A 22,859-nucleotide genomic window follows, 5' to 3' on the forward strand; every position below is an offset into this window, starting at 1 on the left:
GGGTCTGTGGGAGGAGCCACAGGAGCAGTCAGCAGGGGGTCTGTGGGAGGAGCCACAGGAGCAGTCAGCAGGGTCTGTGGGAGGAGCCACAGGAGCAGTCAGCAGGGGGTCTGTGGGAGGAGCCACAGGAGCTGTCAGGGGGGGTCTGTGGGAGGAGCCACAGGAGCAGTCCAGACAGGTATATGTAGTTCACCACAGACATATAGGCACTTTGGTAATAAAATTTACTTTGAGCTTTGAACTTTGAATAAGGTGCAAGGTCACAATGTGCAGGTTGTGAGATGAAGAGTCCATCTTATTGTACTTGAGTAACACACACAAAATGCTGGAGGAACTCAGCAGGTCAGACAGTGTCTATGGACAGAGTGACACACACAAAATGCTGGAGGAACTCAGCAGGTCAGACAGTGTCTATGGACAGAGTGACACACACAAAATACTGGAGGAACTCAGCAGGTCAGACAGTGTCTATGGTCAGAGTAACACACACAAAATGCTGGAGGAACTCAGCAGGTCAGACAGTGTCTATGGACAGAGAAACACACACAAAATGCTGGAGGAACTCAGCAGGTCAGACAGTGTCTATGGACAGAGTAACACACACAAAATGCTGGAGGAACTCAGCAGGTCAGACAGTGTCTATGGACAGAGTAACACACACAAAATGCTGGAGGAACTCAGCAGGTCAGACAGTGTCTATGGACAGAGTAACACACACAAAATGCTGGAGGAACTCAGCAGGTCAGACAGTGTCTATGGACAGAGTAACACACACAAAATGCTGGAGGAACTCAGCAGGTCAGACAGTGTCTATGGTCAGAGTAACACACACAAAATGCTGGAGGAACTCAGCAGGTCAGACAGTGTCTATGGACAGAGTAACACACACAAAATGCTGGAGGAACTCAGCAGGTCAGACAGCATCTACCGTTTCAGCCTGAAACCCTTCATCAGAACTGCTCCATCAAGAGTGTTGGCCCAAATGTTGACTGTTTATTGCATTCAATAGATGTTGCCTGACGTGTTGTCCAGCATTTTCAAGGAATCAATGTTTTCAGAGCAGACAGTGTATACAGTACACACCCTGAAATTCATCCACCTCACAGACATCCAGGAAACAGAGAAAGCCCATAGACCAATAGAAACATCAGAGGCCTGAAGCCCACCACACTTCACACAAGCAGCAGAGAAAGCATCGAGCCCCCTCCCCCAACTCCCCCCAGCAAAAGCATCGACCCCCCCTCCCCAACTCAACCCAGCAAAAGCATCGACCCCCCCTCCCCCAACTCACCCCAGCAAAAGCATCGATCCCCCCTCCCCCAACTCACCCCAGCAAAAGCATCGACCCCCCCTCCCCAACTCACCCCAGCAAAAGCATCGACCCCCCCTCCCCAACTCACCCCAGCAAAAGCATCGATCCCCCCTCCCCCAACTCACCCCAGCAAAAGCATCGACCCCCCCTCCCCAACTCACCCCAGCAAAAGCATCGACCCCCCCTCCCCAACTCACCCCAGCAAAAGCATCGATCCCCCCTCCCCAACTCACCCCAGCAAAAGCATCGACCCCCCCTCCCCAACTCACCCCAGCAAAAGCATCGACCCCCCTCCCCCAACTCACCCCAGCAAAAGCATCGACCCCCCCTCCCCAACTCACCCCAGCAAAAGCATCGACCCCCCCTCCCCCAACTCACACCAGCAAAAGCATCGACCCCCCCTCCCAAACTCACCCCAGCAAAAGCATCTACCCCCCCTCCCCAACTCACCCCAGCAAAAGCATCGACCCCCCCTCCCCAACTCACCCCAGCAAAAGCATCTACCCCCCCTCCCCAACTCACTCCAGCAAAAGCATCGACCCCCCCAACTCACTCCAGCAAAAGCATCGATCCCCCTCCCCAACTCACTCCAGCAAAAGCATCGACCCCCCCAACTCACTCCAGCAAAAGCATCGATCCCCCTCCCCAACTCACTTCAGCAAAAGCATCGACCCCCCCTCCCCAACTCACTCCAGCAAAAGCATCGACCCCCCCTCCCCCAACTCACCCCAGTAAAAGCATCGACCCCCCCAACTCACAACAGGAAAAGCATCGACCCCCCCCTCCCCAACTCACACCAGCAAAAGCATCAACCCCCCCCAACTCACTCCAGCAAAAACAGCCATATATATATATACCAATATAGCAGTCCCGCTCCCGGTGCGGCCTTTTATATATTGGTGAGACCCGATGCAGACTGGGAGACCGTTTCGCTGAACACCTACGCTTGGTCCGCCAGAGAAAGCAGGATCTCCCAGTGGCCACACATTTTAATTCCACGTCCCATTCCCATTCTGATATGTCTATCCATGGCCTCCTCTACTGTCAAGATGAAGCCACACTCAGGTTGGAGGAACAACACCTTATATACCGGCTGGGTAGCCTCCAACTTGATGGCATGAACATTGACTTCTCTAACTTCTGTTAATGCCCCTCCTCCCCTTCTTACCCCATACCTGACATATTTAGTTGTTTGGTTTTTTCCTCTCTCACTGCCCATCACTCTGCCTGTTCTCCATCTCTCTCTGGTGTTTCCCTCCCCCTTTCTTTCTCCCAAGGCCTCCCATCCCATGATCCTTTCCCTTCTCTAGCTCTGTATCACTTTGGCCAATCACCTTTCCAGCTCTTAGCTTCATCCCTCCCCCTCCGGTCTTCTCTTATCATTTTGCATTTCCCCCTCCCCCCACTACTTTCAAATCTCTTAGTATCTTTCCTTTCAGTTAGTCCTGACGAAGGGTCTCGGCCCAAAACATCAACAGCGCTTCTCCCTATAGATGCTGCCTGGCCCGCTGCGTTCCACCAGCATTTTGTGTGTGTTGCTTGAATTTCCAGCATCTGCAGATTTCCTCATGTCAGATCTCCCCTCAGCCTTCGCCATTCCAGAGAAAACAACCCAAGTTTATCCAGCCTCTCGTGATAGCACGCGCCCTCTGAACCAGGCAGCATCCTGGTAAACCTCTTCTGCTCCCTTCCAAAACCTCAGCATCCTTCCTAATCTTCTCCCTGTGACCTGTTCTCCCAGGTGCTGGGGAGTAGGTGCAGAGGAGATGTCAGGGGTATGTTTTGTATGCAGAGAGTGGTGAGTGCGTGGAATGGGCCACTGCCGGCGATGGTGGAGGCGGATACGATAGGGTCTTTTAAGAGACTCCTGAACAGGTACATGGAGCTTAGAAAAATAGAGGGCTTTGGGTAACCCTAGGTAATTTCTCAGGTAGGGACATGTTCAGCGCAGCATTGTGGGCCGAAGGGCCTGTATTGTGCTGTAGGTTTTCTATGTTTCCATGACCATGTGGGTTTCGGCCAGGAGCCCGGGTTTCCTCCCACATTCCAGAGGTGTCTATTTGAGGGTTAGTAGGTTGCCTGCACCCTATGAAGCATAGTGACACTTGCGGGCTGCCCCCAGCACACCCTCAGACTCTGTTGACTGTTGACACAAACGGCACATTTCACTGTTTCTATCGAAGTTTTGATGTAAGTGTAAATCTAAAACTAATCTTGTTTCAGAGTTAATGAGACCTTTCAGACATTTGAGCAGAATTAGGCCATTCAGCCCATCGAGTCTGCTCTGCCTTTTCATCATGGCTGATCACTTTCCCACCCAACCCCGAGTCTCCTGCCTTCTCCCCATATTCCTTCACGTCCTGACCAATTAGGGATCTATCAACCTCTGCCATAAATACACCGACAACCTGACCTCCACAGGCACCTGTGGCAAAGAATTCCACAGATTCACCACCCTCTGGCTAAAGAAATTCCTCCTCATCTCTGTTCTAAACGTATGTTCCCCTGTACTGAGGCTGCGTGTCAGTGAGGAAACAGTCCGAATAGTGTTGGGGTTTCTGGATTTGACTCTTTCTGCAAGAGTTCATCTCCAGCTTCCAGCACACCCAGCCAGTAGCGTCTCCTCTGCTCCAGACAATTACCCGGTCTTGCCACCTCTGGTGGCTGGGGTCTCTCAAACACCTCCTGACAGAGGTATACAGAATTATGAGGGGTTTAGGTAGGGTAAATGCAAGCAGGCTTTTCCCACCAAGGCTAGGTGGGACTACTAGAACTAGAGGTCATAGGTTATGGGTGAAAGGTGAAATATCTGAGGGGCCTAAGGGGGGTCTTCTTCACTCAGAATGGTGTGAGCTGCCAGCCAAAGTGGCGGATGTGGGTTTAACTGCGCCGGTTAAGAGAAGTTTGGAACAGTACATGGATGGGAGGGGTATGGAGGGCTATAGTCTAGGTGGGGCTCAATGGGACTAGGGAGAATAACAGTTTGACAAGGCCTACATCCTCCAACAGGACCACAACCATGTTGCTGTGTGCCTCAATGACCCGGAGAGCCACTGTACGTTGGCAGGAGACAGGGCTTTATGCTTTGGCTTTTGGGCCACCCATGCCAAACAGGTCAAAGGGTAAAGGCCAGATTGAGTGGTCCACCGGTCCTCCAGGTTCGGGGGTTCAGCTCAGGACCAACAACCCTGACTGGTCAAACAGAAACACCAATGAAGAATCCTTCTACATCTGAGAGTGACAGTATTCCTGAGTATCAACCCAGGATTTGCATGATTGACAGTAGTGAAAACCGAGAGGAAGCTACTGACACGATGAAGGAAGCCCCGAACACCCCCAGAGATGGTGGCCCTACATTGTTGCCCTTAAAGCCAGTGACATAACAGGCAGTAAGTAAGGCCTAAATCAGCTGAAATGCCTATTTCCATGCTGCTGTGCTCGATCTATGAGCCTTTATCCCGGGAGCTTCCAGTGGTTGTTCTGGGCTGCTGGTAAAGGTGCAGGCATGGGTCAGCGTCCCAATGGTCTGTGGGTGCTACTTGGAATCCGAGTGACCGTCTCCCCACAACTCCTGACAGAGGGTACGATTCATGTTCAAGCGTGCATCTGGTGAAGGTGCCTCGGTCAGTGACAGATACCCCTCCTCCCCCAGCGGGCAGCACTCCTCCAGCCACGCCCTAACCACTCGGTCTCCTCTGGTTCCTCAACAGCTCAGAGCGCAGAGGCGAGCGCAGAGCCACCGTCGACAGCCTCGAGGAGGAAGACCTTCAGCCAGCGGGCGGCCTGGAGCTGGGGCGACAACCCCGAGGGGGAAGCGGCGGAGGAGGTGCCGAGCCCCCGGGGAGGTGGCGTGGGGAGCAGCACCCTGCCGCCCTACTACCGCGCCTCCTGGATGGAGAGCGGGGGCCTCAAGTGCCCCTCGTCCCTCCGCAAGTCGCACTCGGAGAGCTCGCTGCTGGCCTGCGACAGCCCGGTGCTGCCGCCCATCTCGGAGCTGGACTCGCTGTCGGTCAGCAGCATGGAGGAGGAGGTGGCGGCTGCCGGCTCCCTGACGCCGCACCGGCAGCGGTACAAACGGCACTCGCACGGCCTGACCGACAAGGTGAGGAACCGGCTCTCGGCCGTCAGCCACGCCTTCACCGGCCTGGTGTCGGCTGACCGCAGGATCAGGAACAAAATCGAGGAGCTGTCTCACAACAAGGACTGCTACTTCGGCAGCTTGCTCCAGGGCTTCGTCTCCTACACCATCGAGGGCAGGGGCAAGCACACCAGCAGCACCGAGATGCTCCAGGGCATCCAGCAGATGATCACCAGCCTCCGCACCTACCTGACACAGAGCTCGGAGCTCACCTACCTGCTGGACCAGAGCGACCACGAGGAGTGTGACACAGGTAGGGTCACTGCGGCTCGGCTCCCGTCATCTTGTAATCTCCTCCAACCCTCCCCATCTCTGTGACCCCCCCCCATTTCTGTCCCTACATCCCTCCCCATCTCTGTGACCACCCTCTGGCCCCTACTCCCCTCCCCATCTCTGTGACCCCTCCCCATTTCTGTCCCTACATCCCTCCCCATCTCTGTGACCACCCTCTGGCCCCTACTCCCCTCCCCATCTCTGTGACCCCTCCCCATTTCTGTCCCTACATCCCTCCTCATCTCTGTGACCCCCCCATTTCTGTCCCTACATCCCTCCCCATCTCTGTGACCACCCCATTTCTGTCCCTACATCCCTCCCCATCTCTGTGACCCCCCCATTTCTGTCCCTACATCCCTCCCCATCTCTGTGACCCCCCCCCCATTTCTGTCCCTACATCCCTCCCCATCTCTGTGACCCCCCCCCATTTCTGTCCCTACATTCCTCCCCATCTCTGTGACCCCCCATTTCTGTCCCTACATCCCTCCCCATCTCTATGACCCCCTATTTCTGTCCCTACATCCCTCCCCATCTCTGTGACCCCCCATTTCTGTCCCTACATTCCTCCCCATCTCTGTGACCCCCCATTTCTGTCCCTACATCCCTCCCCATCTCTATGACCCCCTATTTCTGTCCCTACATCCCTCCCCATCTCTGTGACCCCCCATTTCTGTCCCTACATCCCTCCCCATCTCTGTGACCCCCCCATTTCTGTCCCTACATCCCTCCCTAGCTCTGTGACCACCCCATTTCTGTCCCTACATCCCTCCCTAGCTCTGTGACCCCCCATTTCTGTCCCTACATCCCTCCCCATCTCTATGACCCCCTATTTCTGTCCCTACATCCCTCCCCATCTCTGTGACCCCCCATTTCTGTCCCTACATCCCTCCCCATCTCTATGACCCCCTATTTCTGTCCCTACATCCCTCCCTAGCTCTGTGACCACCCCATTTCTATCCCTACATCCCTCCCTAGCTCTGTGACCACCCCATTTCTGTCCCTACATCCCTCCCTAGCTCTGTGACCCCCCCATTTCTGTCCCTACATCCCTCCCTAGCTCTGTGACCCCCCCCCATTTCTGTCCCTACATCCCTCCCTAGCTCTGTGACCCCCCCATTTCTGTCCCTACATCCCTCCCCATCTCTGTGACCCCCCCATTTCTGTCCCTACATCCCTCCCTAGCTCTGTGACCCCCCCATTTCTATCCCTACATCCCTCCCCATCTCTGTGACCCCCCCATTTCTGTCCCTACATCCCTCCCTAGCTCTGTGACCACCCTCTGGCCCCTACTCCCCTCCTTATCTCTGTATTTACCAGCCACTACAACTTCCCAGTCACTAGTGACACTCCCCTTCCCTGTGAAGCCCTCAATCCCCTACATCCCTCCCTGTCTCTGTAATCTCCTTCAGCCCCAACACCCCTTCCTTTCTCTATTTATTCCTCCTGTCCCTACTGCTCTCAGAATATCCACAGCCCACAGCCCAAACTCTGTAACTTCTCCTTATATCCGTAACCATCTCATCTTCTCCACCCCCAGTTACCACACCTCTCCCTGTTTCGGTAAATCTCTTTGTTCCCTTTACACTTCCCCATTTCTGAAACCGCCTTGATTCCCCGCACTTTTCCCATTCCCTCCTGACACCCCCTGGATCCCTGCACCCTCCCCCATCTCTACAACCCATTCTGGACCCCTCTAACCCTCTAACCCTCCAAATCCTACACCCTCCCCTATCTCTACAACCCCTTCTGGACCCCTATAGCCCTCCTCCAAATCCTACACCCTCCCCTATCTTTGTTCCCCCTCCTCCAGTCAGTACAACCCTCCATCCAGTGTGCGTACAGGTGGTGGGGGGGGGGGGGGTGGGGAAGGAGACTTGGCCACAGATCTTTTTATAATTAAGAAGGTGCGTACATGGGTGTTCAGCCTTACATTTGAGTTCTTGTGCCATCAGGGTCAGGTTTATTATTGCTGAATTTTAGAGTGTGAATTTTTCTTGTTTTGCGATATAAAACATCAATGAATTACTGTATACGTAATGTATGAAAGGAATAATGGGATGGCATTCTGGGTGTGTTCAGTACTGGCAGCAACACCATCACCTCTCTGAACTTCAGGATCTCCCTCACTCCTCTCCTCAAAGCCTCCCTGTGTGAGGGTCTCAGCTCACAAGGAAATTGGAGCAGGAATCTGCCAGTCAGACCTTCGGGCCCGAACTTGCCATTTGATATGATCGCAGTTGATCTGTTGTCCTCAATTCCTCTTCTGTGCCACTGTCCTCTCACTCTCAATCGATTGGACTTTCAGATATTTGTCCCTCTCCACCATCAGTGCACTGTACGACGTGGCCTCCAATACCCTTGGGGGCAGAGAGTTCTGGAGAGAAGAGGTCTCTACACCCATCAGTTCTCAATAACTAGCCCCTCATCTTGTACCAATACACCGAAAACTGTGGAAAAACTCAGCAGTTCAGGTAGCATCCATGGAAATGATACTTTCTCAGGTCTCAACCCGAAACCCAACCAAGTTATATCAAGCAGTAGTAAATCAAGGACTTGCTGTGTTGTCCAGAAGCCATTTTGCCACTCATCCGAGGCTTCTTCAGTTCCCATCCTTGGTGGGTAGTTTTCCGGTTTATAAACTCTGCAAGTTGTTTAAAGATCACATAAGTGTCGTTAAGGGTCGTGGAGGTAATGAAAGGGTCATGAATCTTATCTTTGCGTGAATGGAGGTGTGAACTGTTGTGGAGACACCGGGGTGGAGATGTTAGGACTGCACTGTAAGTAGCTGATAGGTGGTGTTGTACCCCACACCCTCTGCTCAGGGATGGGTTTTCCAGTTTGACAAAGATAGCTTCTTTAACCCCTCTTTCAAACCACTTGTTCTCCCTATCCAAAGTGTGCATATTGTTATCATCAAAGGAGTGTCTCGTGTCCTCTAGGTGTAGATATACAGCTGGGTCTTGACCTGAGGTGTTAGCCCTCCTATGTTGGGCCATCGGTTTGTGAAGTGGGTGCTTTGTCTCACCGATATTCAGATCAGTGCAGTTCTCACTGTATTGGACAGCAGATACAATACAGCTCTGTCTATGTTTGGCTGTAGGATCCTGGGGGTAGATGGGTTTCTGTCTGAGTATGAAAAACACAGGGATTTGGTGTTTGTTGAAAATCCTTCTGATGTTCTCTGAAACTCCAGCTGTATATGGGATGACTATGTTTTCCCATCTGCTTTGCTCCTTACCTCTGCCTGCTGGGCTGATGCCCCTGCTGGTTTTTATTGCTGTCTTGATGAAAGCCCAGCCAGGGTAGCCACAAGCTTTCAAGGCTTCTCTCAAATGCTCGCGCTCCTTGCCTTTAGCTGTAATGTTGGTTGGCATATTCTCAGCGTGGTGATGTCGTGTTCTGATGTTCCCCAACATATGTTCTAATGGGTGATGAGAGTCAAACCGCAGGTACTGATCTGGGTGGGTTGTAAACTTCAATATCCAGATGTCCATTTTCTTTGGTAAGTGCTGCACAGTCTAAAAAGGCCAATCCATTGTTCTCGACGTCTTCTCATGGAGATTTGATGTTATTAGCCAGTGAGTTGACGTGTTCTGTGAAGGCTTGCACCTCATGGGTTCTGACCTTGACCCAGGTGTCATCTGCATACTTGAACCATTGACTGGGTGATGTTCCATGGAAGGTTTTCAAGGCTGTCCTTTCTCCTTCTTCAATGTATAAGTTGGCTACAGCAGGAGACACCGGTGACCCATGGTGCAACCGTGTTTCTACCTGTAGAAGACACCTTTGTATTTGAAACAGGTCGTATTGAGACAAAGGTCAAGTAGAGTACATACCCGATCCAGGTTGGGTGATCCTACAGCCAAACGTAAACAGAGCAGTGAATATCGGTGAGACAAAACAACCACTTCACAAACCGATGGCCCAACGTAGGAGGGCTAACACCTCAGGTCAAGACCCATCTGTATATCTACACCTAGAGGATAAGGGACACTCCTTTGATGATAACAATGTGCACATTTTGGACAGGGAGCACAGATGGTTTGAAAGAGGGGATAAAGAAGCCAGCTTTGTTAAACTGGAAAACCCATCCCTGAGCAGAGGGTGTGGGGTACGACACCACCTATCAGCTACTTACAGTGCAGTCCTAACATCTCCACCCCGCCACCTCCACAACAGTTCACACCTCCATTCACGCAGAGAAAGTCTAGTGACTCTCTCATTACCTCTATGACTCTTAGCAACTCTCCGGTGATTGCCACATCTTTAAACAACTCACAGAGTTTATAAGCTGCAAAACTGCCCACACTGGATCAAAACTGAAGAAGCTTCTTGGATGAGTGGCCAAACGTCTTCTGGACAACGCATGAAGCCCTGATTTACAATGACCTGGATGGCTGAGATCTTCATAGATGGTCAAATTATGCTGCCTGATAGATGTTGACTGTTTATTCCTCCCTATAGATGCTGCCTGACCTGATGAGTTCTTCTAGCATCTTATCTTTTAGCCTTGTCCACTTATTTTGTCTTCCCTGACAATCCTTCTTAGTTCCCGACTGTCTGAATAAAGTTACCCACATTCCTCTAAACACCGAGGGGTATAGATCCAATTGGTCTAGCCTCGCTTGGTAGGACATCCCTCTCCTTCCCAGAAATAGCCAGCTGAATCTCTGGCCCCGATGTTAGTATGTCCTTTCTTAGATCATCATCATTCCGTGCCATGTCACATGACCATGGGTGTTTCTACAGAACTGGTTTGCCATTGCCTCCTTCTGGGCAGTGTCTTTACAAGATGGGTGACCTCAGCCTCTTCGGAGATTGTCTGGCGACAGTGGTCGCATCACCAGGACTTGTGACACCTGCTCCCACGGCTTCACGTGACCCTGGTAGCAGGGGGGAGGGGGGTAGATGTTGTCTAAACAGGTACTACACTTTGCCCAAGGGTGACCCACCAGCAGGCAGAGGGAGGGAGCAGCTCACACCTTCCTTGGGACAGACGTATCTCCACCCCGACACCCCACCCTTTTTTAGGTAAGACCTTGTTCAGTATTCCAAGTGCGACCTCTCAAATGCCCTGTACAGCTATAAGAAAATTAGACAGAGCATCCATTCAAGAGTCTTTTTACAACAGGGTAGAAGTTGTCCTTGAGCCTGATAGTGTGTTTTTTTCAAGTTTTTGTATCTTCTGCCTATTGGAATGAGAAAGAAGAGATAATGTCTGAGGTGGGAAACCTCTTCTCTCAGGGAGCCCCTGGAATTTTGCCACTCACTCTCCTCCCAAGGGTGGTGAAGTCCAGATCATGTGATGTATTGAAGGTGGAGCAGGACAAATATCTGAAGGTCCAAGGAACTGAGAGTTATTGGAACTGCCACAGAAGTGGAGTTGGGACCAGCAATGATCAGCCACGCTCACACTGAATAGCGGGGTAGGCTTGAGGGGCGAGTGGCCAGTCCCTACTCCTGCTCCCTCATGTTCTCATGCTGGCCACTTCCCCGGGCGGCGTGGAAGTGCAGAGAGAGTCGATGCAGGAGGGGCTCATTTCCGTGATGGGTTGAACTGTTTTCACACCTTCTGCAATTTCCTGCAGTATCGGGCAGGGCAGTTGCTGTTCTGAGGCATCTAGATGGCCACTTTCTACCAGACATCCATCGAACCTGGTGAGGGTCAAAGGGGACACACCGAATTTCCTTAGCTTTTCCAGCAAGCAGAGGTGCTGGAAAGCTTTCTTGGCCAAGGTGTCTCCATGGACGGACCAGGACAAGCTGTTGGAGATGTAAACACTAGGAGGAATTGATGATCATGTGGGAGGGAACAGGTGCAATGGGATTAATCCAAAATCCAGTGTGGAAGATGGAAAATGGGCGGCCTGGCGCAGGCCTGTGGTGTAGACTCAATCCCTCATGAACTGAGGTGTCACAGGAGGCCGGAACATTGAGAAAGCTGGTGCAGTCGAGCAATCTCTCTCTCTCTCTCCCTCCAGTCAGAGTCGAGTTTCTCTCTCTCTCTCCCTCAAGTCAGAGTCGAGTCTCTCTCTCTCCCTCAAGTCAGTCGAGCAATCTCTCTCTCTCTCCCTCGAGTCAGAGTCGAGCAATCTCTCTCTCCCTCAAGTCAGAGTCAAGCAATCTCTCTCTCTCTCTCCCTCGAGTCAGAGTTGAGCAATCTCTCTCTCTCTCCCTCGAGTCAGAATCAGAGTTTGCTGCCAATTGTCAAGTCAGGGCAAACTAAATAAAAGTGACACTTCAGATCGTTATATCGAAACAGCAGTCTGTTCATCATGCCCCGGCCATGGAAGGAGTGATATCTCTCTCTCCCTTGGCAGTGAGGGGGAGGGAGTCTGTGGCATGTCCAGTGGCTGGAATGAGCAGTGGTATCTGATGGACTCTAGATCACGATATCTGTTTGGGGGCATTGCTGTCACATGGGGGGGGTGCTTGGCTGGTACTTTCTGCTGGAATAAGAGGAGGGAGGTTTGATGCTTGTGTGAGGCTTTGGGGTTCTAACATGTTGTCTGTCGTTCTTTCTGTGGGGATTTTCTTCTGTTTTGTGGGTGTCTGTGAAGAGTAAGAATTTCAGGTTTTGTACTGTATACAGTCTCTGATATTAAAGTGAACCACTGAACGTTTGAATTGCCTTCCCCATGTCCAAAGGACACATGGGACTATTAAAGAAAATGAGAACTTGATCTGTCTAACCCTCGATACCTTCCTTAGTTCTGCTTAAACCTCCTTCCCCTTAAATATGTTCCCCTCAAACAGTCCCTGTGGGACCAAGTTCCACATTCTCAAAGTAAGAAAGATATTTTTTTCAGAATTGAGGAGCCATGGGGGGGGGGGGGGGGTAAATAACACTAGGCAGAGTAGGAGGGGTATGGGGACCTATGGCCCAGGGGGAGGGAGGTCAATAACACTAGGCAGAATGGGAACCTGTGGTTCAGGTGTGTGGGGGGGTTGGTTCCAATAAAACTAGGCAGAGTAGGAGGGGTATGGGGTCCAATCGTCCACTGGGGGTGGTCAATAACACTAGGCAGAATGGGAGGGATATGGAGACCTGTGGTCCAGGTGGGGTTCATGGGACTAGGCGGAATAATAGTTTGGTACTAATACTTAGGTTTGGTCTTAAAGAGAGGTTTTCAGGAGGCACTGACAGGTGAAATGAGGGGACTTAGAGCTCAAGTTCAGTTTTCAGGCCGTGTAAAAATTTCCCGCTCAGAGCAATGGTTGGTTGGTGCAGCTGTGAAAAACATTGGGAAATGGTGGGTGAGATAAGTGGGTTATTGGGTGTGGTTACAAAGACATCCACAGAGGCTGGGCGAGACTTGAGCTAGAGGTCATGGGTCAAAGATGAAAGGTGAATGTATAAAGGGAGCCAGAGAGGGATCTCCTTCACTGGGGGTGGTCAAAGGGGATGTTTCCTACGGTGGGGGAGTCTAAGACCAGAGGACACAGCCTCAGAAGAGAGAGGCATTCTTTTAGAACGGAGATGAGGAGGACTGTCTTTAGCCAGGGAGCAGTGAATCTGTGGAATTCTTTGCCACAGGTGGCTGTGGAGGCCAAATTATTGGGTTTGTGTAAGGCAGAGGTTAATCGATTTTTGATTAGTCAGGGCATGAAGGGATGCAGGAGATTGGGGCTGAGAGGAAAATTGAATCAGCCATGATGAAATGGTAGAGCAGACTCGATGGGTCGAGTGGCCTAATTCTGAGCCTATATCTTATGGTTTTAGGGAGAGTGTGGAATGAGTGGCCAGCAGAAGTGATGGATGGGCTGTTGATTTCAACACTTAAGAGAACTTTAGATAGGTACATGGATGGGAGGAGTATGGACGGCTAAGGTCCAGGTGCAGGTCAATGGGACTAGACAGTTCAGCATGGACTAGATGGGCCAAAAGGCCTGTTTCTACACTGCAGTGCTCTAAGACTGTATGACATTATCAGTACTTTAATGGCGAGTCAGAGCAGGAGAATGAGAAGCATTGAGCCCGAACAGTGCCCAGCACAAGTGACTACATCTGAGACAAAAAGAAAGAGTGAGTTATTTAAAGCTGGATGCATTATATCAATATTTGCGATCTTCTACAGACTTACAGACAAGCTGCATCGTGGGGCACAGGAAGGCTCCATATCAGGTAGTGAAAGTGGCCCAGTTCATTACGGAACCAGCCGACCACGATCAAGGACATATATACACAGAAAGGTGCTGGAAAAAAGCCAGTAACATCATGTAGGATCCCACCCACCCTGCTCAGGGACTGTTTGTCCCACTCCCATCAGGGAGCAGGCTACCTAGCATCCACACCAGGACCACCAGACTCAAAAACGGTGACTTTCCCCAAGCAGTCAGGCTGATGGACACCTCAACCCACAAACCCAGCCCCACCACCACTGTAAGAGCATGTGGCCCATCAAATCTGCTCCGCCATTTCATCATGGCTGATCCATTTTTCCTCTTAGCCCCAATCTCCTCCTTCTCTCATATCCCTTCATCCCCTGACCAATGAAGAATCTATCAAAATGTAAATATACCCATCGGCTCTGCCTCCACTGCTACCTGTGGCAACAAATTCCACAGGTTCACCACTCTCTGGCTAATGAAATTCCTCCTCATCTCCGTTCTAAAAGGATGTCCCTCTATTCTGAAGCTGTGTCCTCTGGTCCTAGACTCCCCCACCATAGGAAACATCCTCTCCACATCCACTCTATCTGTGTCCTCTGGTCCTAGACTACCCCACTATAGGAAACATCCTCTCCACATCCACTCTATCTGTGTCCTCTGGTCCTAGACTCCCCCACTATAGGAAACATCCTCTCCACATCCACTCTATCTGTGTCCTCTGGTCCTAGACTCCCCCACTATAGGAAACATCCTCTCCACATCCACTCTATCTGTGTCCTCTGGTCCTAGACTCCCCCACTATAGGAAACATCCTCTCCACATCCACTCTATCTGTGTCCTCTGGTCCTAGACTCCCCCACTATAGGAAACATCTTCTCCACATCCACTCTATCAATAGGTGCATCCAGCTGCAGCTCCTATCAGACCGAGTTAGGGAATTGGAGCAGGAGCTGGATGAACTACGGATCATTCGGGAGGCAGAGGCAGAGATAGATAAGAGTTATCGGGAGGCAGTCACACCAAAAAGACAGGAGGTAGGCAAATGGGTGACCTACCTATTGGCAGGGGGAGGGGGAGCAGACAGAGAGAGAAGAGCACCCCTGTGGCCATTCCCATCAAAAATAAGTATACCGTTTTGGATGCTGTTGGTGGGGATGACCTACCAGGAACAAGCTGCAGTGGTCCTGTCTCTGGCACTGAGGTTGGACCCACGACTAGGAAGGGGAGGAGGGAAGAGAAGAGAGCAGTATTGATAGGGGATTCTATAGTCAGGGGGGCGGATAGGAGATTTTGTGGGGAAGATCGGGAGTCTCGGATGGTATGTTGCTTCCCTGGTGCCGGGGTCCGAGACATCTCAGATCGGGTGCAGGTTATTCTCGAGAGGGAGGGCAAGAATCCAGATGTTGTGGTCCATGTAGGGACCAATGACGTGGGTAGGATGAGTGAGGGGGTCCTGCGTAGGGAGTTCAGGGAGTTAGGTGCGAAGCTGAAGAGCAGGACCTCCAGGGTAACAATCTCAGGATTGCTACCTGTGGCACGTGCGAGTGAGGCAAGGAACAGGAGGATTATAAAGATTAATACGTGGCTGAGAGGATGGTGCAGGAGGGAGGGCTTCAGGTTTGTAGATAATTGGGCCTTGTTCCAGGGAAGGTGGGATCTGTTCCGAAGGGACGGTTTACACCTGAACTGGAGCGGTACTAACATTCTTGCAGGGAAGTTTGCTAGTGCTTCTTGGGGGGGTTTAAACTAAATTTGCAGGGGGCGGGGATCCAGAATGTGAGAGAGGATAGCGAGAGGAAGAATAAAGGACAGGTGGGGACTACACGGTTCCGGAATATTAAGTGTGTAGTAGAGAAAGGTGAGGCGGAACAAGTGATAAGGAGGACTCGTGTGCAGAGGGATGGTCTGACGGAACATGGAGTTAAATGTGTTGAAAGAATAAGTAAATGTAGGAAGGACAACAAAATTCTAGGGGCGTATAGCCCGATGGGAGTTCGGGGAGCTGGGTTAAGCACAATAGGCAGCGATTCAAACAGAGAGAGGAGAAATGGGTTAAAAATTCTATATCTGAATGCACGAAGTGTCAGGAATAAGGCGGATGAGCTTGAAGCCCAGGTGCGAATGGGTAACTATGATGTTGTTGGGATAATGGAGACATGGCTGCGGGGAGATCAGACCTGGGAAATGAATGTACAAGGGTATATGTGCTATCATAGGGACAGAAATGTGGGCAGAGGGGGTGGGGTGGCCCTGTTGGTGAGGAATGAGATTCAGTCCTTTGCAAGGGGGGACATAGGGTCAGGAGAAGTAGAGTCTGTGTGGATAGAACTGAGGAACAGTAAGGGCAAAAGGACCCAAATGGGTGTTGTCTACAGGCCACCAAACAGTAGCATGGATATTGGGTGCAAGTTGAATAGGGAGTTAACATTGGCATGTGGCAAAGGTAATGTCGCAGTAGTTATGGGGGATTTCAACATGCAGGTGAACTGGGAGAATTAGGTTGGTGCTGGACCACAGGATAGGGAGTTTGTAGAGTGCCTACGGGATGCATTCTTGGAACAGCTTGTACGAGAGCCGACCAGGGACAAGACTATTCTGGATTTAGTGTTATGTAATGAACAGGATTTGATAAGCGATCTCGCAGTAAAGGAGCCATTAGGAGGTAGAGATCACAATATGATAAGCTTTTATCTGCAATTTGAGAAGGATAAGGGCAGCTCGGAGGTGTCAGTGTTGCAGATGAACTGGGGAAACTATGGAGCCATGAGGGAGGAGCTGGCCAAAATTGACTGGACGGATAGCCTAGCAGAAAAGACAGTGGAACAGCAATGGCAGGTTCTTGGGAATAATGCACAAGGTGCAAAATCAGTTCATCCCCCAGAGAAGGAAGGATTCAAAGGGGGGAAAGGGGCCTCAGTGGTTGACAAAGGAAGTCACAGACTGCATAGCATTAAAAAAAAGGAAATATGACAGAGCTAAGGTGAGTGGGAGGACAGATGATTGGGAAGTTTTTAAGGAACAACAGAACTTAACTAAAAAGACAATACGGGGAGAAAAAATGAGGTACTAACGCAAGCGAGCCAGGAATATAAAGGAAGATAGCAAAAGCTTTTTTAGGTATGTGAAGAGAAAGAAGATAGTTAAGAACAATGTTGGGCCCTTGAAGAATGAATTGGGTGAAATTGTTAAGGGAAACAGAGAAATGGCAGAAGAATTTAATGAGTACTTTAGATCTGTTTTCACTAAGGAAGACACAAACAATCTCCCAGATGTATGGATGGGCCAAGGACATAGGGTAACAGAGGAAATGAAACAGATTGACATTCGGAAGGAAACGGTGATGAGAAGACTGATGGGACTGAAGGCTGACAAATCCCCAGGTCCAGATGGTCTGCATCCTAGGATACTAAAGGAGGTGGCCCTGGAAATTGCGGATGCATTGGTAATCATTTTCCAATGTTCCTTAGATTCAGGATCAGTTCCTGAGGATTGGAGAATGGCTAATGTTATCCCACTTTTTAAGAAAGGAGGGAGGGAGAAAACAGAGAACTATCGACCTGTCAGCCTGACATCGGTGGTGGGAAAGATGCTAGAGTCCATTATTAAGGATGAAATAGTGGCATATCTAGATAGCAGTGATAAGATTGGGCCGAGTCAGCATGGATTTACCAAGGGTAAATCATGCTTGACTCATCTATTGGAGTTTTTCGAGGATGTAACCAGGAAGTTAGACGGGGGAGATCCAGTGGATGTAGTGTACCTCGATTTTCAGAAGGCACTTGATAAGGTCCCACATAGAAGATTGGTGGGTAAAATCAAAGCTCAGGGCATCGGGGGGAAGGCATTGACATGGATAGAAAACTGGTTGGCAGATAGAAAGCAAAGGGGAGCGGTGAATGGGTGTTTCTCGGAATGGCAGGTGGTGACTAGTGGGGTGCCACAGGGCTCAGTATTGGGACCACAGCTGTTTACGATTTACATTAATGATTTGGATGAAGGCATAGAAAATAACATCAGCAAATTTGCTGATGATACTAAGCTGGGTGGCAGTGTGACATGTGATGAGGATGTTAGGAGAATTCAGGGTGACTTGGATAGGCTGGGTGAGTGGGCAGATACTTGGCAGATGGTGTTTAATGTGAATAAGTGTGAGGTTATCCACTTTGGGAGTAAGAACAGGAAGGCAGATTATTATCTGAACGGTATAGAGTTGGGTAAAGGAGTAATACAAAGAGATCTCGGAGTCCTTGTTCATCAGTCACTGAAAGTGAATGAGCAAGTACAGCAGGCAGTGAAGAAGGCTAATGGAATGTTGGCCTTTATTACAAAGGGAATTGAGTACAAGAGCAAGGAAATCCTCTTGCATTTGTACAGAGCCCTGGTGAGACCACACCTGGAGTATTGTGTACAGTTTTGGTCTCCAGGGTTAAGGAAGGACATCCTGGCTGTAGAGGAAGTGCAGCGTAGATTCACGAGGTTAATTCCTGGGATGTCTGGACTGTCTTACGCAGAGAGGTTAGAGAGACTGGGCTTGTACACGCTGGAGTTAAGGAGATTGAGAGGGGATCTGATTGAAACATATAAGATTATTAAGGGATTGGACAAGATAGAGGCAGGAAATATGTTCCAGATGCTGGGAGAGTCCAGTACCAGAGGGCATGGTTTGAGAATAAGGGGTAGGTCATTTAGGACAGAGTTAAGGAAAAACTTCTTCTCCCAGAGAGTTGTGGGGGTCTGGAATGCTCTGCCTCGGAAGGTAGTGGAGGCCAATTCTCTGGAAGCTTTCAAGAAGGAGCTAGATAGGTATCTTATGGATAGGGGAATCAAGGGATATGGGGACAAGGCAGGAACCGGGTATTGATAGGAATTGATCAGCCATGATCTCAAAATGGCGGTGCAGGCTCGAAGGGCCGAATGGTCTACTTCAGCACCTATTGTCTATTGTCTATCTGTGTCCTCTGGTCCTAGACTCCCCCACTATAGGAAACATCTTCTCCACATCCACTCTATCTGTGTCCTCTGGTCCTAGACTCTCCCACTATAGGAAACATCCTCTCCACATCCACTCTATCTGTGTCCTCTGGTCCTAGACTCCCCCACTATAGGAAACATCCTCTCCACATCCACTCTATCTGTGTCCTCTGGTCCTAGACTCCCCCACCATAGGAAACATCCTCTCCACATCCACTCTATCTGTGTCCTCTGGTCCTAGACTCCTCCACTATAGGAAACATCCTCTCCACATCCACTCTATCTGTGTCCTCTGGTCCTAGACTCCCCCACTATAGGAAACATCCTCTCCACATCCACTCTATCTGTGTCCTCTGGTCCTAGACTCCCCCACTATAGGAAACATCCTCTCCACATCCACTCTATCTGTGTCCTCTGGTCCTAGACTCCTCCACTATAGGAAACATCCTCTCCACATCCACTCTATCTGTGTCCTCTGGTCCTAGACTCCCCCACTATAGGAAACATCCTCTCCACATCCACTCTATCTGTGTCCTCTGGTCCTAGACTCCCCCAAGATAGGAAACATCTTCTCCACATCCACTCCATCAAGACCTTCCAACACTCGATAGGTTTCAATTAGGCCACCCCTCATTCTTCTGAGTTCTAATGAATACAGGCCCACAGACATCAAGCACTCTTCATATGACAAGCCTTTCAATCCTGGAATCACTTTCGTGAAACTCCTTTAAATCCTCTCCAATGTCAGCACATCCTTTCTAAGATCCATCTCCCACCCCCCATCCTCATCACATTCTACAGGGGTTGTATTGAGAGCATCCTGAGCAGCTGCATCACTGCCTGGTTCGGAAATTGCACCATCTCGGATCGCAAGACCCTGCAGCGGATAGTGAGGTCAGCTGAGAAGATCATCAGGGTCTCTCTTCCCGCCATTACAGACATTCACACCACACGCTACATCCGCAAAGGAAACAGCATTATGAAGGACCCCACGCACCCGTCATACAAACTCTTCTTCCTCCTGCCATCTGGGAAAAGGCACCGAAGCATTCGGGCTCTCACGACCAGACTATGTAACAGTTTCTTTCCCCAAGCTATCAGACTCCACAATACCCAGAGTCTGGACTGACACCTTACTGCCCTCTACTGTGCCTATTGTCCTGTTTATTATTTATTGTAATGCCTGCACTGTTTTGTGCACTTTATGCAGTCCTGGGTAGGTCTGTAGTCTAGTGTAGTTTCTTTTTCTGTGTTGTTTTTACGTAGTTCAGTGTAGTTTTTGTACTGTTTCATGTAGCACCATGGTCCTGAAAAACGTTGTCTCGTTTTCACTGTGTACTGTACCAGCAGTTATGGTCGAAATGACAATAAAAAGTGACTTGACTTGACTTGATAAGGGGCCCAAAACTGCTCACAAGACTCCAAGTGAGACCTCACCAGCACTTTATAAATTCTCAACATTACGTCCTTGCTTTTATATTCTGATCATTTCCTGTCAGAATCCTTATGTTTAGACATTCCTGTGCCCTGTGTCACTTTAAGGGCATACAGTCAATCTCTATGTATGTCTATTATGTTTTAATTATTAAAGTGTTCTTTATCTTACTTTTTTTTGTGTTGCGTTGGATCCAGTGTAACAATTATCTTGTTCTCCTTTATACATGCATACTGGAAATGACATTAAACAATCTTGGATCTTATTGCTGAGAATAGTAAGAACGATCTTAAAAATGAACAAGCTTTGCAAAGTTCTAGCCTTCCTTTCTCTAACCGCTTTGAGGGGAAGTCATGTGACGAATGAAGGCCAGCGTGGTATTTGATCTGTGTGAATACTTAGGCCTGTAGTTAAGTCAGTGAGCCTCACTGGCCACAGGAACCAGCTGCAGAGAAGCTGGACCCTGTGGTTTTCCTGAAGACATGTCAGAGCGCAGATAGAAATAGTTATCAGTTTCCTGTGCATGAAAGTCCTTCGAACCCCCCCCTAATCCTTCACTGGAGTTACAGTGACCGACAGTCTCTACCATGATGTGCGTGACACATCTGCCTGGAGGTATAAATATGTAATATAGAACGTGGAAGAGTACAGCACAGGAACAGGCCATTTGGCCCACTACATTGAGCTAAACCAGCTAAAATGTAAATCAAAAACACCCAAACACTAATCCCTCCTCCCTACACCATGTCCATATCCCTCCATCTTCCTCACATCCATGTGTCTATCCAAACGTCCCTTAAAAGCCTCTAAAGCATTTGCCTCTACCACCGTACCAGGCAGCACATTCCAGGCATCCACTACTCTCTGAGTAAAAAACTTACCCCTCACATCCCCCTTGAACCTACCCCCTCTCACCCTCAATGCACGCCCTCTGGTATCAGACATTTCCGCCCTGGGAAACAGATACTCTCTGCCTCTTATAATCTTGTAAACCCCTATCAGATCTCCCCTCAGCCATCAAGTTCCAGAGAAAACACCCCAAGTTTTTCCAGCCTCCCATGAGATCACACGCTCTCTAAACCAGGCAGCATCCTGGTAAACCTCTTCTGTACCCTCCCCATAGCCTCGACGTCCTTCCTATATTCCAAACATTGTAATTCTCTCTTATTTCTCTGAAAGTGTGGAGGATGGGGTTACTAGTCTGATTGGCAAGGACTGGCAAGCTGAGTTGGGAAGAGTTGACGGTATTCCCATTGGCTGGTGACAGGAGATGGAGTGTTAGCTAACCAATGGCAGAAGAACATCGGGTGATAGAGTTACCAACTGTCCACCAATCTGAGGCCTCTGTTGGTCAGGTTCAACCATGGGCGTTGCGTCCTAGCTGTCTAGACACGCAGGCCAGGGCAGTACGATGTGGAGAGCGAGCTGTTGCTCCCCCACCCTCACCTCCACACATCTGATGAAGCCGGAGGAATGGTAGAGACTGATACAGTTTGGTAGCAACAGCATTACAGGAGTTGGTAGCCAGCATTAAGCTCAATGTAGGACTGCCTTAGGGACTCCGGGTCCAGATTTTCCCTTCAGAAGCCTTCCTCATGAGTGGATACCGCCACAAGGCAGCGGAGGTTTGAGATCAGAGTTTTCCTTCTCCCAGATGAGCTGCCAACTATCGCTGGTGAGCCCCATCTGCCCGAAGTGACTGGTTTTCAGGCGCCAGTGACCCAACTTTGGCCCCTCTCCTGTCAGTAGAAACAGTGCTGCCAGGCTTAGTTGCTAAGCCACAAAGACCGGGAGCTGGACTGGGTTGTCAGAGGGTGCTTGTGATGCATCACATTGGGAACATTTAATACCAAGTTTGACTGAGGCACGACTGCGCAGGCGCTGGACATCAGCGAGTTAGACCGGCGGGAAGAATTTAAAAAGAAGACAGCTTTATAGAGCAGGAGGGCTTTGGCTCAACAAGGCTTCGGCGATAATGGGTCGAGGCGAGGTAAGTTACTTGTGAAGGATAGGAATAGAAAGTATGTCTGTGAGTCCCTTTGCACTTTTGATTTTTGAATTTTCTCCGCGTTTACAAACTAGTCCGTGCCTTTATTACTTCTGTCAGGGTGCATGACCACGTACTACCCTACATTACTTTTTTTTCCCATTCCCCCAACAAGTCCTTCTGGAGATTCCTTGCTTCCTCCGTACTACCTGACTTCCACCTATCTTCATATCATCTGCAGGCTTGGCCACAAAGCCATTAATTCCTTCATCCAAATTACTAACAAACAAAGTGAAAAGAATCAGTCCCAACACAGACCCCTGTGGAACACCACTAGTCACCGGCAGCCAACCAGAGTGGGCTCCCTTTATTCCCGCTCTTTCCCTCCAGCCAATCAGCCAAGCTTCTGTCCATTATGGTACCTTTCATGAAATACCATGGGCTCTTGTTAAGAGCATCATGTGCAACAAACACCTTTTCAAAGGCCTTCAGAAAGTCCAAATAAACAACATCCACTAACTCTTCTTTTTCTATCCTGCCTGTTACTTCCTCAAAGAATTCTAATGGATCTGTCGGGCAAGACTTCCCCTTAAGAGCCGTGTCATATGACGTGGGCAATCGTGATCATTTG

The 22,859-nt window shown here is 49.9% G+C and overlaps 1 protein-coding gene across 2 annotated transcripts in view; it reads left to right on the forward strand.

The window, feature by feature from the left end:
* LOC140737383 (ras and Rab interactor 3-like) overlaps window positions 1-22,859 on the forward strand; it is a 112,139-nt gene that overhangs the window by 55,570 nt on the left and 33,710 nt on the right. For both annotated transcript variants that reach the window (XM_073063856.1, XM_073063857.1), the window contains one exon: window positions 5,023-5,703. In XM_073063856.1, coding sequence (XP_072919957.1) covers window positions 5,023-5,703 — 681 coding nt within the window. The remainder of the gene's footprint in view (window positions 1-5,022; window positions 5,704-22,859) is intronic.

The sequence above is a fragment of the Hemitrygon akajei genome, chromosome 12 (assembly GCF_048418815.1).
Source record: "Hemitrygon akajei chromosome 12, sHemAka1.3, whole genome shotgun sequence".
Taxonomy (NCBI): Eukaryota; Metazoa; Chordata; class Chondrichthyes; order Myliobatiformes; family Dasyatidae; genus Hemitrygon; species Hemitrygon akajei.